The 17,605-nt window shown below is 52.4% G+C and overlaps 2 protein-coding genes across 4 annotated transcripts; one reads left to right on the top strand and one right to left on the bottom strand.

Moving 5' to 3' along the window:
* The first annotated feature begins 47 nt into the window (after positions 1-47).
* PPT1 (palmitoyl-protein thioesterase 1) lies at positions 48-4,087 on the top strand. Its single transcript, XM_052698845.1, has 9 exons — positions 48-195; positions 286-395; positions 1,064-1,191; positions 1,489-1,559; positions 2,400-2,502; positions 2,594-2,684; positions 3,197-3,295; positions 3,513-3,584; positions 3,899-4,087. Exons 1-9 carry the CDS (start codon positions 72-74, stop codon positions 4,019-4,021), a joined length of 921 nt encoding a protein of 306 aa, XP_052554805.1. The 5' UTR covers positions 48-71; the 3' UTR covers positions 4,022-4,087.
* Positions 4,088-4,848: 761 nt separating this feature from the next.
* CAP1 (cyclase associated actin cytoskeleton regulatory protein 1) lies at positions 4,849-16,357 on the bottom strand. 3 transcript variants are annotated; one of them, XM_052698826.1, is made up of 13 exons: positions 16,265-16,357; positions 12,283-12,394; positions 11,829-11,929; positions 11,200-11,277; positions 9,719-9,862; positions 9,535-9,620; positions 8,928-9,033; positions 8,639-8,816; positions 7,778-7,965; positions 7,465-7,588; positions 7,281-7,363; positions 6,617-6,760; positions 4,849-6,240 (listed from the first exon to the last, which is right to left on the bottom strand). In XM_052698826.1, exons 2-13 carry the CDS (start codon positions 12,374-12,376, stop codon positions 6,157-6,159), a joined length of 1,410 nt encoding a protein of 469 aa, XP_052554786.1. In that variant the 5' UTR covers positions 12,377-12,394; positions 16,265-16,357; the 3' UTR covers positions 4,849-6,156. The 3 variants fall into 3 exon arrangements, with proteins under 3 accessions (XP_052554786.1, XP_052554787.1, XP_052554785.1); XM_052698827.1 differs by lacking the exon at positions 16,265-16,357 and adding an exon at positions 15,495-15,518; XM_052698825.1 differs by lacking the exon at positions 16,265-16,357 and adding an exon at positions 13,114-13,448.
* Positions 16,358-17,605: the final 1,248 nt, after the last annotated feature.

Here is a 17,605-nt window from a genome sequence, read left to right on the forward strand (position 1 = left end):
GAGGGGCGCTGCGTCGTGAGCTGCAGCGTCCCCGACTTCGCGTGCCGCGCGCGGGTCATGTGACAGCCAAGATGGCGGCGCTCGGGGCGGCGGTGCTGGCGCTGCTGTGTCTGGGTCTCGGTCTCGGTCCCGGTCCGAGTCTGGGACCGGGCCGCGCTATGGCCGCCGTCCCACTGGTCATCTGGCACGGCATGGGTGAGCCGCGGGGGGCGGCACGTGGCGAGGTGAGGGAGGCGGCCGCAGCCTGACGCTGCCCCGCGCCCCTTACGCCCTCTCCTCCTTCAGGCGACAGCTGCTGCAATCCGCTGAGCATGGGCTACGTCCGGGACATGGTGCGGCGCAGGATCCCGGGCATCTACGTTCTGTCGCTGCGCATCGGCAGCTCCCTGGTGCAGGTACTGACTGTGGGACTTCCCGGCGGGTTTGTTCCCTGGGAGGTAATCGGCGGAGACGGGAGAAGTCTGAGTAACGCCTGCTGGGAAAGCCAGTCCGCGTGTAAATGGGATGCGCGTGCAAAGCCTCAGATCGCCACTCTTACTCCGGGTAATACAGAGATGTGATAATATGCCGTTCTCCTGTGATAGGGTGAGAGGTGGTGGCCTCACACCGCGCTGGGGAGGGTCAGGTTGGATGCCCGGAACAATTTATGGGGGGGAAGAATCACTGTTCCTGAACTGTGATGTGGCAGCTGGGGACGTGGTTCAGTGGATGTGCCCCACTGAATGTCTGCAAACTGTCCTTTAACGTGCAATGTGTGCTATCTTCTGGGGTCTGGAAAGGATGATAAAGGCTGATTTATACGTAGAACATACAAAATCTGAAGGGACTGAAGTTGTGGAGGAGTAGAGATGTACTACTGCTCTGCATGGGACTGCTCTGCAGGCAGAACAGGAGGAAAGATGTGATGATGGGAAGCCTCAAAGCTTCAGTTTCACTTCTGTCCTCTTGTGAAGATTAAGGTCCTCTTTCACAAGCAGAGCTGTTAGACTGGTCTGCTTGCAGAGATTAAAGTAAGCCGTTTTGAAGGTACAAGTTGCACTTTCTAACATGACCAGTCTGTCAGGATGTGGAGAACAGCTTCTTCATGAATGTCAATGACCAAGTGAGAGAGGTGTGCAGCCAGCTCGCAAAGGACCCTCACCTGAAAGGAGGATACAATGCAATGGGCTTCTCCCAAGGAGGCCAGTTCCTGTGAGTTTACGTTCCTGTTCTGGCTTTATTGTTTTTCTGGTGGGTTTTAGATTCTGATTTTAAACTTCTGAACTACTAAGCAGGTTTAAACAGACAAATGCTTCACAAAGGTAGGAGCGCTCCAAAGGAGACAAGAATCCAGGAGAGCTTGGCAGGCTGTAACTGTTGTACTCTCCTCTACCAGAAGGCACACGTAATCCATGTGCCTGGGCCCAGGCAGCAGCTGACTGAGCACTGTGAGCACAGCAACACTCGTGGCCACGCGGGCTCTAACTCTGCTCCTTTCCCTGTCTGCAGGAGGGCGGTGGCCCAGAGGTGCCCTTCTCCTCCCATGTTCACTTTGATCTCCGTTGGGGGGCAGCACCAAGGTAATGCCCTCTTCAGCTCTCACAGGTCCTAACCATGGGTGAAGGGCATGGGGGCTTTTGTTGGTGGGAGGAATTAATTGTTTGGCCCTCTTCCTAAAAATTGGCTGTATTCTACTAAATGAAGCGGTCCCTTTTAAATCCGGTGGTCTGCTTTGGTTAGCTGAGCACTTTATCTTCTGGCTTGGTCTTGCTTGACTGGCAGCAAAAAGGGACATTCATAAGCAGATGACTTCTTGTCTCAGCAGAATTCCTATGTACTTTGAAAGCATCTGGGATTTGTTGTTTCTGAAGAACAAGTTTCTAATTGTTTGGCAAAGCCTTGGTGAAACGAAACCTTTTGGGTCACAGGGGTATTTCTCAATCGGTGCCTGCAAGACTAAAGCACCAAAAGAGGCGCTTTTTGCAGTGTATTAAGGAGGCGGTAAGAAATGTAATTTAGGAGCTGTACAGTTAAGAGTATCTGGCAGTGAATTTCAAATAGTCTCCTCTGGGAAGTTCCATGGCTGGAGTCTATTTCTTTGTAGTGTAGGGGGAAGAATTGTAGGGAATCAGCCCCAGACCTGCAGGGATCACAGCAGGCAAGCTGCAGAGCATTCAGCTTATCTGCATGCCCTCATTCTCCAGGGCAGTATCCTGAGTTCAAGAGCATCATCCATTATCTTTGTGTGCAATAGTGCCCAGGGCCAGGAGAGCTGTCTAATGAGATTGCAGGATTAAAGGCTTCCTGATTCCCTTGGTAATTCCTGCCCCTTTTCAGTAAGAGGTGGTTCTTTATCAGCTGGAGGGATTAAGGATTTCTGTCTGGCTTGCTGAGCTGTAAGATGTGTCTTCATACCTCAGGAGTGTATGGCTTTCCACGCTGTCCTGGTGAGAGCTCCCAAATCTGTGACTGGATCCGAAAGATGCTGGATCTGGGTGCCTACACACAAGCTGTTCAAGAGCAGTGAGTACATTCCAGAGGCTAGAGACAGGGGCTGGGCCCAGGTGAGCAGCTCTGGCTTTCCAGTCTGATCCTTGATTTCTCCCTTCTCCAGCTTGGTACAAGCACAGTATTGGCATGATCCTTTGAAGGAGGAGGACTACAGGAAAAAGAGCATCTTTTTGGCTGACATAAATCAGGAGAGGGTAAGGACTTAATTGATGAATAAATGCTGGCAGGAGAACAGAAGCTTTAGTAGTGAGCTCCTTCATGTTCTCCATGCTGAGAACATGAACTCCTTTGCTGGAGCTCAAAAGGAGCATTTTTTTTGCCCTGCAGCCCAGGAATGTACAAAGTGTTTTCACTGATAGATACCAGAATGAGATTTATCCATGCCAGAGCAGTTCTTGTGTTGCTGTGCGTTTCTGGAGTTCTCTGTGGAAAGCTCTACCAAAGGCTCAGTGTGCCCCTAACCTTCCAATGGACAACAACTCTGCGGGCAGGGGAGGACTGTCCCTTTTTTACAGCCTGGAGATAAAGCTGAATGCCACGAGCACAGCAAAGGGAGATAGAGCTTAGAAATTCACATTCCTGCCTGCAAGGCTGGTGCAGTGCAGGATTTCATTTGTTGGTACAGAGTAAGTTGGAGCAGGCAGTTTCCTGGCCACTGTCTCTCTCTGGGTTTTCACTGACCTGGAACTTTCTGTCTTGCTTTCAGAGCATCAATGAGACGTACAAGAAAAACCTGATGGCTTTGAAAAAGTTTGTGATGGTGAAATTTCTCAACGACACTATGGTTGATCCTCCGATCTCTGAGGTGAGGCAGTCAGGGCAGATGCTGTTTCTGGTTTGCGTTTTGGTTCTTCCTTGCCTGTGTTTCAGTGGGCAGAACTTTCTGAGAAGGATGCCTGCACAAATAGGCCCGATGCTGCACCGTCTTGCAGCAGCGCATGCTGGCAGGAGTTGGTGAACTCCTGGCCTCTTTGCCTGCCGGGAGTCCTGCAGCAACTGTGTTTTGTTTTTAATTCTGACAGTGGTTTGGGTTTTACAAAAGCGGCCAAGCCAAGGACACCATTCCTTTGAAGGAGACCTTGCTGTACAGAGAGGTACGTTCTTCTGGGCAGTGTCTGCAACTTTCACTCTAACGAATATCGCGTTCTGAGGACCTTTGGGAGCTCTGAGCCCCGCAGCCTGGCTCTGCTCACCATCTCCGCTGTTCTGGGGGCACGGCCTTTTCTTACCAAGAGCTGTTTCCCTCTGTGCCGTTTCCTGGCAGCAGGAGTTAGTGGTGATTTCACCCCTGGCTCAAGATCTCTTTCCACATACGTTTAAACTTTGCTCCTTTCCCAACCTTTGTTCTGAATCATCCCAAAGTGGCTTTTTCCCCCACCAAGCTGCGGTCACGCTTCTCTTCCTTTAGGATCGCCTGGGGCTACAGCAGATGGACAAAGCAGGAAAGCTGGTGTTCCTGGGGGTGGAAGGGGATCACCTGCACTTCACAGAAGAGTGGTTTTATACCCATATCCTCCCCTTCCTCCAGTGAAGCTAAGGCACCTCATGGGAGCACTCAGAGGGTTTCACTGTAGTGAATGCAGCTGCTACTGCGCAACAGTATTTTGTGTATGTGCACGGGGATGTGGGAAGAGTGGGGCTGGTTGGGGTGGGTTTAATCTCAGCAGTGGCACCTGCTAAACACTGCAGCAAGAGCCTGGAAATCACCTGGATGTAATCAGTTCCAAGACTGGGGGGTTCAGCCTTGCACTAGCTTTGAAGCACTCCATCCCACACCACCCCTGTCTACTCCTGGTCTCAGAGCTGTCGCTGTGCTGGTCACCTGGTGATGGTGAAATGACTGAGCTGGCTGAAAGGTTTAACAGCTGCCTTCACAGCCTCTGTTGCCTATTCCTCTGAAGAAGCAATGGCAGTATTAACCGAAACCACTGGAGCCAGAAAGCTGTACCTCTGAAAGGGAGGAGCAAATGGAATGACAAGGCTGTATGCAAAGAGATGAGCATCTCCTTCACTGTGAGGGGAAAAAGACCGCTTCTAGGAGGTTCTAAGGAAAATGGAGGGGTTTTAATTAAGTGGGGTTTTAATTTAATTAAGTATTAACAGCTTGAACCATTTTCAACTAATGGCTTGTTTTAGATACTTTGGAACAGCAACTGAAATCAATAAAGAACTTGAATCTAACAAAAAAACCCAAAAAACAGCCAGGGTGTGATTTGAAGACCACTGTCAAATTGACACAAAGGGAGTCGAGTCCTGAGCTCCCCGTGGAGCGTCATCCTCTGTGCAACCCAGAAGGGGTCGGGCAGCAGGGGGCATCTTTCCTGCTGAGCTCCTCGGAGCAGAAACCAGGCGCTGCGATGAGCAAGTTGGCATTAACTTTATTCTATCTTCTGTATAATCTTACGTACATAAGAAAGGTTTTTTTCCACAAGCCTCAGGAGAAGACGAGTACAAGTCACAGGACAGTCTTAAAATAAAAAATTGCATATTTTTGTAAGTCTTGTCCTAGAGAAAGAAACATTGACACTTTACAGAGGAAATGCATTTAAGATATGCTTATGCCACCCGAGGCATTGGAAAAATGAAGGTCAAAGCATGTGCAGCTCCCTTTATGGGTCAATACAGTACTATGTCTTAGCTGCAGCTCTCTGTTCCAGTGCTACAGAACAGAGGCTACAAGCTTCCATCAAAATAAAAAGCCAAGCAACGGGGGAAAGGGGAGTCTGAGAAGATTCACCTCTGGTGACTGATTGCAGATGAGGAAGAGAGCAATGAACTGATTTGATCCCACTTGGGCAATTTACAATACTGCACTACTGACCCTGGAATGAAGGAGACCTTTCCTCTGCAGGAGGAACAGGTTCAGAGCTGTCTGGAAGACTGAACCTGAGTTCAGCTGCTCAGAGCAGGAAGCCCTGGAACAAAGCCTCCCTTGAGAAGGTGGAGGGCTCATGGGAAGAGATGCTCAGCTCCAAATTACCAGCAAGACTGCTGGAGGGGAAAAACGCAGTTAGTTCTCCGCAGTCTTCCTGTGGCACTGATTAATAGAAAGCCTCCTGTCATGGCACAATCAGAAACACACTGAGCTAATAGGAATGATGAAAGGGAAATCGGGGTGGAATGCTATGGTCCAGGTCCTCAGCCTTTGGTCCAACAAAGCCATTCCCAAGTCCTGTAATGCCACTGGTTAGTATAAAGAGCTGGAATGGGCAGCTTCCAGGACCTTCTTCAGATATTTGCAATAGCAACCGTGTACTTCTGGACCCCAACAGACATCATTTGTTAAAAAGGGAACAACACTCCTCTCACAGGATCAATTTGCCTGAAGGCAATACAAAAAAAAAAAGAAAACGAACAACACTCTGAAAGCCAGCTGCCAGTACTGGCTTTGAATTCACCCAAAATCTGACATGATTAATTGGTGCAGTTAGATCAGACAAGGGAGGGGGGAAATAAACCTTCCTGCTAATAGATGTGGACAACACCTGGCCCGTCACACATACCAAATCCCAGCCAGAGGTATTTCAGTGATGGCAGGTAGCCGTGTCTCTCGGGTAGAAAAGCAGTTTGAGAGCAGAAAGGTACGAGAAATCTAAGAGAATCATCTGAAAGCAGATTTGTCCCACAGCAGAGCCAGGGAGGGCACGAGCCTTGGAGCCATTCTGCTTAGCCAGCAATTTCTGTCACAGTGGTAACCAGCTTCTGACCGTTCCACACTGTCTTGAACTGTTCTGGGACAGGGAATTCAGTCTGGAGAGTAAGAACAGAAATCTGTTGTCACGAGTCTGTTTATGACCAAGTCTGGTAACTGCTCCTGTTGTTTTAGGAACTTTAATATATGTGTTACGTCCCCTCTTGTACCAACAAACACCTCCCGTTCTGTCCCCCCCACGATCCTGAGGAAGAAGCAGATCTCACAACACAGTCACTGTAAAGACAAACAGCCCCATTTGCTGATTTTAGCATCTAATTGTCATTCACAACCTCCAAGCCTAGCATTAGAATGGCAACTCCAGAACCGTCCCTCCAGGCTCATCCCAACTGTGGCCCATTGTGGGCCGTTCCCGTGGGCCTCAGAGCAAGAACCGCGCGGCGCCCCTCAGCCGAGGCCCAAAGCGGCACTTACAAAGTCACCGCCCTCGGCGGGAATGAGGACGTTCATCTCTGAGGACTTGGCACTGACGATTTCGCAGTCTAGGGAGTTCTTGCTCAGATACACGTGGCAGCCGTCTGTTTTGTTGATGGAGATCGTTGGCACTTTACCCATTACCTACGGAGCGAGCAAAGGAGCCGCTGAGGATCGTGAGCTGGGCAGCCCTGCTCCTGGCCCTTGCCCTCAAGGGAAAGGTTTGCCCCCACTGCCCCCCACAGACACACTGAACTCAAGGACTTCCACCACTGGCAAAAATTTAAGGTTATTTCTTGTTCTGATCTCTTTACAACAAAACCAAATGGAAGACTGGGCAAGCTGCTCGCCCCGGATCCAACATCGAAAGTGGCATCAGGGTAGATTCTACTGCTGACCTCCTCCTTCGGCTTGCTGGCCCTGTTGCCCACCTCACATAGGCCTTTATCTCAGTCCCTGAAGCAGCTCAGTGAGGCACAGTTCAGCCCTTTCCTGAAGATGGGGCAGCCTCAGCTGCACAGCAGTAGGATGGGTGCTTTTTTTCCCAGTCTTTTCGCAGATGCCTGTTGTTATTCCAGAAATCCAGCTTCTCCCAGAGGCAGCTGCTACCGGCACCCTGCGCAGCAGTCGCACTGCAGGCAGAGAGCAGGGCATCGACACTCACCTGAACTTTGATGTCCCTGCTGTTAATTATCTCTACGATGCCCACCACATCATCAAACACCAGACCTAGCTTCTTGCAGTTATCTGCAAAGATAAGACAGGGTAGCTCACAGAAGGGTTTTAGAGATCTAACCTGCAAACAAAACACCATGCAAAAATACAGTTTTCAGGGTTGCTCTACTTACCAAGGGTGATGGAATTGATCTTGCCTTTGATCTGGAGTGTACTATTTGTGCACTTGAAAACATATGCTACCTGCTTCAGTTCTGTGTCACTGATTACCAGGTTAGTGGCGTTTTCCTGGTTTTCCTGGAAAGGCAGGGAAAATGCACCTTATTTTTAGAATGCAGACCAACTCATCAGCACAGCACAACAGTGGAGCTCCCTTAAAAGCAAACTGCATGTATCAGGCTAATGCCTCTTACAAGAAAGGAGACTCTCCTCCCCTGCTGCAAAGCTCCCATCCCACCAACCCTCACAGTGATGCCAGGCACTCACCACTCTCCACTTTTTGCCTTCTAATTCTAGCAATGCAGGTTGCTTTGGAGAGGTTTTTTGGGAGGGATTAACACTACAAGCTGGTTTGGAAGAAGTGAAAGGCTTGGGTCCACTTCTTATAGGACCTCCTTGGTTCTTCAGTGCTGGATTCTTGTGGGTCTTCATATCATCTGAAACATGTCTTAAGCCTGCAAAAGAAATCCGGCCTGAGCTCCAGCTTTCCTCCAGTAATGCAGTTTCACAAACACCGGACAGCAGTGGTCAATACGATAACATTTTTTCAGAACGAAAGTAGCTCCTGAGGTTGGGCTGAAGCCCAAGCACAAATGGTAAGCAAGTGAAAGAGGAAGCCAGAAACACAGATGCAAGCGATGCTAATGAGGAAGTACTGCAGAACCAGGAGGCCCTCACTGTTCTGCTCTGTAGCTGGAAAAAGCCTTGAGCCCAGCACCTTACCTTTGTTCCACATCTGTCCTGAATGTTAACCAGGTAACGTATGAAGGGTAAGTTTTGTGCAGATCTGAACAAGTACGAGATCACATCTTTTGTACTCGAGGAGGACATGCAACTAAAGAACTCCCCATCTCCACCCCAGCCAGCCATTAATCTCTGCCTACACCTGGCAGATGAGGCTGAGAACACCAGCTCAGACGGACCTCCTTTGTCCTTGTGAATTGCCTCAGGGCTGCTCTTGGCTGCCAGCCTCTCTCTCAGACCAGATGCTCTTTTGTTCTGGGGAGCCTGCTTTCTAAAAGCAGGTACAGTCAGGGATGGCAGCAAAAAGCCAGTCCTGTAGCCGCTCAGCACGGCATTCTGGCCCGAGGCTGCCCCCTCCCCCAGCTCGCCTGCTGCGCCACTTACCCGACGTGATGCCCTCTCCCCGATTGATCTGGGCGAAGAGCGCAGATCGGGTCGCAGAGTCGTCTGCACCAGAGCTGGGGGGGGAGGAAGCAGGGGGCGGAGGAGGGCCGGGGGGAGGCGGAGCCGCTGCAGCGGGGGGCACGGATGGTGCTTTGGCCCCTTCTGTTGCCACAGGACCCTGCAAGAGGCGGCAGGAGGAAAGGCATCGCACCAACTCAACCTGCTGCAGGACTGCCGTACTCCAGCAGCGCTCTCTCAAGAGGCGCCCGCAGGCCTGCTCAGCAGTTACCGTTTTGCTCCAGGTCAGCCCCGTGGTGTGGTACTCCTTGATGTAGGCCTGCAGCTCGCTCCAGATACGCAGGTAGGCCTTTACCCAGTCCACTTGCTTCTTATCTCTGAGGACACAAGGAGGTCATGCGGAGGCAGCAGGTGCATTTGCCATCACAGCTCAAGGACTATAGACAGATCATTACATATCTGCCTCAGCTGGACCAGCACTGCGGTCTCACATCTCCAGCACTGAGTTCTAGCCTCACTATTCATCTTGCACTTGCAGGCCAAAGGCTGCAGGCCTGCTCTGCACTGTAACCCATTTAAACTGAGGGGTCTGATGACTCTGACAAGACCATATCCGAGACAAGACTTGTTCCCTGAGAAACAGTCCAGCCACCAGATGATGCTGAGACAAGAATAGCAGGACAGGGCTGCAATCTGAATGCAAGGACTCCCAGCTGTGAGGATTAGGAATGAACAGCTAGGTGAGGTTTTATAAATACAGCCCACCTTTAAAAAAGAACGAATTAAAGATCAGGGTAGCTCTGTTAGCTACCGGCACCGGCCCTGCACACCCTGCTAGCTGTTTTCAGAGATGCTTTTAAGAGAAGAGATGAACTTACACATCCTTGTACTCCTTAAGGATACGGTTGGTGTAAAACATGGCAGCATCAGTCATTTCCTTTACATAAGGACCAGGCTTTGGAGACTAAAGAAGAATGAACATCTTGGTATGAAGCAGCTGAGGCAGCTGGCTCACCAAGCAGCCAGACTCTTCCCACCAGCCAACTTCCCTGCATTTCTTACCATGGCCACCCAGCCCAGGGCTGGGATGCTCTCACTGACTGCTGATAAGTGATTGAACTGTTTGCTGCCTCGGTTCTTCTCCCTTAAATTCTGCACCATCTGGATTTGCTCTGAAATCGGTTTCAGAAGCGTTGAAAACACATTCTGCAAGGCAAGAGGGACAGTAACGATTGAGAACATCAGTGCTGTTCTGGAAGAGTTGCATGCCCTTGTGAGTGGCTCTGCTGAGATGACTCTCATCCAGAGGAAGACCAGCGGGCCTAAGCTGTGGCCGCAGCCCTGCCCAGGTCTGGCCCTCCCACGAGCTGAGTGTGGTCCCACAGCCCAGCTTCTCCAGGGCTGAAGTCATTGCTCCCCACTGGATTGGTACTATGGGAGTACGCCAAGAACTGTGACTCATGTGCAACCCAAGAAACACTGACAAAGCTGTTAGTAACAAGGACAGAAATAGCATTGCCTTTCCAGTGCTCTTTTGTTCTAAGACAGTTTGTCAGATGTTTCTTCTCCTTCAAAAACCCTTAAAGAAAGGTGCTGTGCAGGCTTTTGCAGTTTGAGATTTACAGCCTGCATTACGATAGCAGTCACATAAGATTCTCAACTCATCCTATCAACTTCAGAATTCAAGTTACTTCTCAAGTCAATCCCAGCCTTCAACACTTGAATGATAAGGACAGTTTCTGTATGCTGGTCACCTGGAGCTCTGAATGCAAGTGTTTACAAGATCTCTGAGGTCAGAGTAGAGCAGCCAATTACACATTTTCCGTTATATTTTACAGTGACTGGAAAAGTACCACAGCTATCACAACGTAACAGAAGATGCTATGACTGAGCCAGATAACAACTGCAAAGAAAAGCAAGGTGGGATCTCGTTGCTCGGGAAAAACAGTTCCCAAAAAGGAAAAGCCAATGCACTCAGAATCAAATTCTCAGTCATGTATCCTCCTGAGAGCGAGCAGTCTAGAGAAAAGTGTTAAATTACTTGCTAAGGAGAAATCAATCCTAAAAGCCAAGCTTTTATTCAGAAAACATCCAAGAGAGACAAATGTCTGTTCTACTTCAGGAGCTTCATGCCTGAAGCATCACATAATGAAAAGCACACTACTGAGATCCCACTACAGCTCTTGTCTGGTTTGCATCTTGGGGAACAGTGATTGTCACAGTGTTGATGCTCAGGTGAAACCTGAGAGGGGCAGAAGCAGAGAGATGATATCCAGTGCTGCTCTGACAGCTACGGATCTCTTTGCATCTCTGCAAAACGCCCGTTCTGTAGCTCCACAAATCAGCCTTCAGAATTCTGCCCAGTACCAGTGAGCACCCACAACAGTTCACACCTTCAGCAACTCCTGCCTTATTGATCCAGGAGTCTCCGGTCTTCCTCTGGTTCCTCTTTGGAGGAACTGGAACATCCCAGCTTTCCCTACAACTGCAGGCATCCCGTGCTCTCAGGTAAGGGCACGCAAGGTGTGATTTGCCAGACTTACCTCTGATGGCTGTTGATGTTGAGATGCTGTCACCAGAAGAGACCTCTCGGTCATCAAACCTGCATGAACCATCTCAGCCTGAGAATAAAGAGAAACATGAGAGAGCTTCCATTTTCTCCAGCATAACACTGCCAGTCATTTGAGCTCACGCCGTCCCTTCTTTCTAGTTTACAAGGCAGATATGGTGTCCTAAACACTGGGAAGCATAAGGAGATAAGGTGTGAGTGATCTAGTGGTACACAGAGCTGCCATAATGTTCTCCACACACAAAAATCATGTCGTAGCCTAGGCCAGATCAACCCTCTGCCCTTCTTCTGATTTGAAGGCACGCATAATCTGTTATTCAATTTGATAACACATCCTTGAAGACAACTATCTTCAGGGAAAGCTGATGAGAACCGTGCAGCTCTCTGGGTGGGCAAGGCACAGGCATCCTACGAGCCCAGACCAAGGCCTGTGAGGAGAGCCAGGTTCTCAGCACCCAGAGAGTTCAGACAGTATTGTATTCATCTCATGTGTGGGTGACAATCCACCAGAGGTTATCTGGGCAACTGTCTCGCATCCTCAGGGTGACTAACATCTGACAACACAGTGCTAAGTAACGGAGGGAGAAGAAAAGGATTCCTTACATGCTTCTGCACATCCCCGCCAACTTCTTTGCTGATGGTGATGTATTCAGCTACTGGGCCAGACAGAATGGCATCGAAAGCCTGCACGTACTGAGCCACTCCTGCAGAGAACAGCACAGATATCAGCACATGGCACACGGAGCTCCCACAACCGCTGCTCTCCCACCCCCTGCAGCCGAACTTCTCGGAGTTGCGAAGGCGGTGGCTGCAGCCAAACGTGCAGCTGGGCACAGGCAGGGGAAGTGCTGCAGCCACAGGAAGCTGCCGTCGGGGCCGGATGGCAACCACAGGCTCTGTGCACTTGCGCAGTAAGCTCCACGAAACTCGCTTCCTCTCACACCCCAGCTCCTGCAGCAGCCCCTGCTCGCACCCAGGGCACCGCCTGCTCTGCAGCACATCCCACCGAGGCCCGGCGCTGGTGCTCAGCAGGTGCTCCGGAAGCCACGAGACTCACCCGGGGAAGAGCCATCTCCACACATGCCAGGCCCTTGGCACACGGTCTCCAGGCGCTCCACGGCCCTCTCCAGCCGTTCCACCAGCCGCTCCATTGCTGCGATGTCCTCAGCCTGCACAGACAGACCGCAGTGATTCACGTCCTCTGACGGTACAGAATCCTACACTGAGCGTCGGAAAGGCTTAGCAGCAGCCTGCGATCCTGTGAGACAAACCCTCCCAGCTCCAGAAGAATTTCTACCTAGCGCTGCGTCCCAGTGACAGACAGACTCTCACATCAGCAGGGATTTCGGATTATGCAATGGACATGCACGTGGCTGCTTTATATTGCCACAGTCACTCCTTAATGGCTATATTGTTCCTGTTCCACTGCACAAGCCTGCTAACCTTATAAGGATATTAAAGCTTACACCTTCCAGCCTTGCACTGACACCACCCAATAAAGCAAATATCTGTGCAGAATCTTAGTGCAACTGATTATTGGCCAAAGTCCCATTCACAGCAAATCAAATCAAGTATGACTGCTTACCAGAAGGAGTCTGTAGCTCCTTAGGGTTTCAATTCTACAAATGCGTCCACAGGGACCTCCTGGAGCCCTGAACGCCTCCACAAAGCACTTACAGCTCCTGCATCGCTGCTGCACAGCGTCAGCACAGTGTGGCACGAGCTGCCCTGGCAGCACCGAGGCGAGCAGCTGCAACTGCTGAGATGGCAGAACTGCTTCCACAACAATATGCCCCTGTTTGTGCTCCCACCAAAGGCTTTGGCATCTGAACTACAGCATCTACTCTGCAAGCACTGCACAGGAAAGTGACTTAGGCACATAAATCACCTGAGGCTTCTCATCTGGAGGAGTCTGAAGCGTAATACGAGCTTTCCATTGATTTCTGCTTTGTAAAGACTCTGCATGGAGGAGCATAGCAAGTCACCCTCAGAGCACACTAATGCCCAGGGAACGCAGGGAGGGAACAGCAATTCAGCAACCGTGTTTTTATCTTATCACCACTCCGTCAAAATATTTTACAATGTGAATCACCGCTGTGGCCAGAACAGGCTTCCTTCTGCTCAGCCCTGCCTGAGGAAGGCTCTCCCCAGCCCAACAGGAAGGCAGCGCTATCCAACTGCCCTCGCCAGCTGAGACCAGATCCTCGGAGCCCAAACCTGCAGTTCTAACACTGCTTTGCTTCTGCTCACAAGCTTCGGTCGGAGATCAACTGTGGCCATTCTCACCCCTCAGCCGCCTGCCCGCGGCAGCAGTGAGCTCCGAGAGGAGGCAGCAGCGTTCTGCCCACACAGCAGCGAGCCGGGGTGGCCGCCCTGCATCAAACTGGTCAGCAGCCTCTGGAGGGCTTCCAGATGCATCAAGTTTAGACAGGCTGACACTTGTGGGCGGTCACCCACAGCTGGCAGTAACGAATACTTCTTTTTTTAACTCGTTATGATGCAGAAATCCTGACCGCAGGACCACCAGCACCCTGCTGCAGCAGGATGCATCCAGAACCAGGTTCACATCTACAAGTGGGAGTGCAGACAGCAGCAAGGCCTGTCCCCACTCATGCAAGCTTAAAGAGGAGCTTTTTTTCCCCAAGAAGTCACCACTAAGGAAGCTCTCCCATGCCTTCAGCACAGCAGGACACAGGCACGCAACACAGGGGCATCAGGAAGGACAACAGGTTCACGGAGTGCTGGGTGCGCAAAGCTGCAATTCTGCACCCTTGATCCCCACCACATTCCACACCAGGCTCTAATCTGATCAGCCCCATTACCCAGTCTCAAACTGCAATTCAAATCGGGATTACGACCAGTAAGTCCAGATGGAGAGCAGTTCCTGTCCCAGCAATAAAACGCACTGTTGCACAGGGCGTAGAGTGTAAATTCGAGATACTCTGTTGGGCTTAAGGCCCCTTAGAAGGAGTGTTCCTCGAAGTCCTGGTTCCTGCCATTAGGCACATCCGTCCTGCACCTCGGCTGGGACTCCCTGATGGGAAGCCATGAGCCCATAGCACTCAGTGCCAGCTCTGCAGACCTGAAACTGCCTGGCAGATGGTAAAATCACTTCCATTTCTTTAGTGGGCAGCATTAAAGCAACTTGGAAGAGAAGTCATTTGGTAAAGGGTCTGAGAGGTGCGAGCTACGTGCAGGCAGCACAAGTGCCAGAGCAGGCAGCTACACCATCACTCCTCACACAGCCATCCTGCCTCACCCCCACTGTGCTCTGTAGATGCTCTTTTGATCTACAAACCCAGCCTGGATAAAATAAAAAGGTTCAGCTCCACAGACAAGAGCCTAACTGATATCAGTAGCCAGAACATGGCAATTCAGAGAAGGCAACGTTTACAGAGGGGAAAAAAAGATCACAAACAGACCTGCCTGGGCAGCACCTGAACAGCAATTTAACTATTGGCCGTTGGGAATGAAGAGGAACTTGTCAGTAAGCGACAAACTGACTTCACAGCTCTCAGAACGCACAGCGGGATGCCACCAGCCTTCCTCAAAGAGGAAACTGAGAACCGATCACATCTGAGTCATTTCTGCTCTGCGCTGTACCATGCCCAGAAAAGGGAAAGGCCCCAGAGCTGTGCCATGCAGGGCCAGAGTGCAGCGACGGCAGCGGTGTTCAGCTGAAGCCCTTCCTGCTGGGGCTGCAATGCAGGCCTTAAATCCACGTCTTGTTTAAATTCAATTGAACTTTGATTACCAATGGAGCGGAAGCTACGGACTCTCAGCAAACGCTTGTGCATTTCGCCCTGGTGCAGAATGCCTATTAATCTGCACAGCATGTTTGGTTAATTTATTAGCTAATCTTTACTTCCTCGCAGACTTGGGAACACAGGTTTGAGCACACTGCACAGCATGCAAGCTCTCATCAACAAGACCACTTTATAAAGCAATTGGAGCAATAAAGGGACGAGTTTTTTTCTTGTAAAAACAACACAGCCAATCCTACACCACAAACCCTGAAGAGGAGTTTCCTGTTTAGAGACCATCCCGCGGTCAGCGCATCCCCGGCATCCAGCAGGCGCTCAGAGGAACAGCAGACACCAAACTGCCACAGCCCCAGTCTGATGGAGCCGCAAACTGCAGCTCCAGAACAGAGCCCAGCCCACGCCTCGGTGCAGCACAACGGAACGCTGTCAGCAACACGTTTGCATCAGCTACTTCCTGCTCTGCAGGCAGAGATGTAAAGATGGGAGAACTAAATTAGGAACATACCACAGCTTATTCTGGGCTGACACTGGAATATCTCAGGGGATCAGCTGCCAGATGACTTCCAGCGTTTATATCTTCCAAAAGACCAAATAATTTTTTTTCCTAAAACGGTTCAGCTCAGAAAGGAAGGCCCTCTTTGCAGCGCCGCGGGGCGCAGCCCGCCGGTAGCCGAGGAGCACGGAGCTCCCCGCGGCCACACAGCAGCACCTGTTGGCAGCGCCGAAGACCGGGTGCCCACCGCTGGCGGCTGCGATCTGCCGCGTCGAGGAAACCAAAATCGCCTCGAAGAATTCACCTGAGCCGATCTGAGCTCTGCCAAATAACAAATTCTCCCGAACTCGTTACAGACGGGACGCGTCACGGGACGGGGGCAGCCGCGGTGTCCCGAACTCCCCGGGGACGCGGGGAAGGCTCCGCGCCGGGCAGGGAGCGCTGAGGAGGAGAGGGGAAAGGAGGGGAGCGGCGGTGCGGCCGTCCCGCAGTGCTGAGGAGCGGCGCCCGCGCCGAGCCCCGCCCTGCGCCCCCCGCGAGCAGCGCCCCGGGGCCGAGGGCAGCAGCCGGAGCGGGCAGCGCGGAACGGCCGAGTCCCGCCGCAGGGGGCGGCCGGGGAGCCGCGCGGATCCCCGCCGCGGCCGCCCGCCCCCACCGGCGATACAGCGCCGCTGCGGCCGAGAGAGCGCTGCCCCGACGCTCCTGCCACGCCCCGCAGAGCGCCCGGCCCGCAGCACCCCGCGACCCCGGCTGTGGCGACACTGCGGATCCGCCGCACTCACCTCCCGCTGCCCCGCTGCCGCCGCCGCCCAGCACCCCCCGCACCCGCCGCTTCCGGCCCCCGCCCCGCGCACCGGAAGTGCGCACGGCCAGGCGCGGCGCGCGGAGAGGGGAGGAGCCTTGGGCGTCGGCGACCTGCGATTGGATGAGAGGTGGAGGGGGAAGACAGGAGGGGCGGAGCCCCAATAGGGAGGGGCTTCTTTGGGGGCGGGGTTCCCGCTCTGGGCGGGGTCTCGTGGGCCGCTGTTGCGGCGGGCGCTGCTCGGAGGGCGGCGGCCGTGCTGCCCCCTGGTGCCGGTCCGTGCCGCCGCCCCGCGCCCTGCCGGAGTCTCGTTCTGGGGCAGAGCGAATGGGAGCTCCGCTCCGCCACGAGACGGTGTCGGCAGCGCGGGGCCGTCCGTAAATCATTAACAGCAGCCCACCGAAACGCGGCGGCAGCCTTTGTGTGAGAGGCTGTTTGCAGAGGGGAGCGTGACCTCCCTCACAGCGCAGCGCAGCCGCTCCGCGATCATCTCCCGTGTCGGAGCGTTTCCGCACGCCGTCATCACCGCTGCACGACGTGGCCTTCACTGCGGTGCTGGAGCTCAGCCCGGGCGGTGCTGTCAGTTCCTGCGCTCATTTCCCCCCATCTCCTTTCTTAAAAGTCCCGAATAGAAGAGATGCACTCAGCAAGGAATGTCTGGGCACGGGCTCAAGCTGACAGTGCTTTTAGCCCCTTCAGCTGCATGCAGAGCCTGAACGGAACCTCCTTATGAACCCCACAGAGGCAGAGAAGAGGAGGTGGGGAGTGAAATGCCACTGTTTTATGTCCGAAATCTAAGAAAAGGCAGCAGCAATGGGCAGCTCAGCTTGTTTTCCCCTGCTGAGGTCGCTGCACTTCCACTGGGCCGGAGCAGCACTGGGTGCACATGGAACCCCCCCAGCCCGTGTTCTCGTTCCTATTTCTTAATGCTCCATTCTCATTCCCATCCTTTATAGCTGGAAGTGGAACAAAAGTGAGCCCTCTGTAAGGGACTTCGGCTTTGACCCAGCTCAGTTCTTGTTTGACAAACATGCTTCAAATGGCAGCCACAGCACAGTGCTCTAGGGACAGCACAGAGCTGCACAGCTCTCACAGAAGAGGTGAATATGAGCACACAGTATAAATATCTGCACAGATCAGCACTTGCTGAGAGCTCTGCCTGGGGAAGAAGTGTTGAGTATCACCCACCATCACGTTCCATTTCCCCCTGCTTGGCAGCTGCTGTTCCTGTTTCCAGCACAGTGCTCGCACTCTCCCTCAGCAGCACCTCAGTGTCATTCCTCCCTCCACCTCCCTCCCCCTCCTCTTGAAAGGGAGAAAA

The sequence above is a fragment of the Tympanuchus pallidicinctus genome, unplaced genomic scaffold (genome assembly GCF_026119805.1).
Source record: "Tympanuchus pallidicinctus isolate F22 unplaced genomic scaffold, pur_lepc_1.0 scaffold33, whole genome shotgun sequence".
Taxonomy (NCBI): domain Eukaryota; kingdom Metazoa; phylum Chordata; class Aves; order Galliformes; family Phasianidae; genus Tympanuchus; species Tympanuchus pallidicinctus.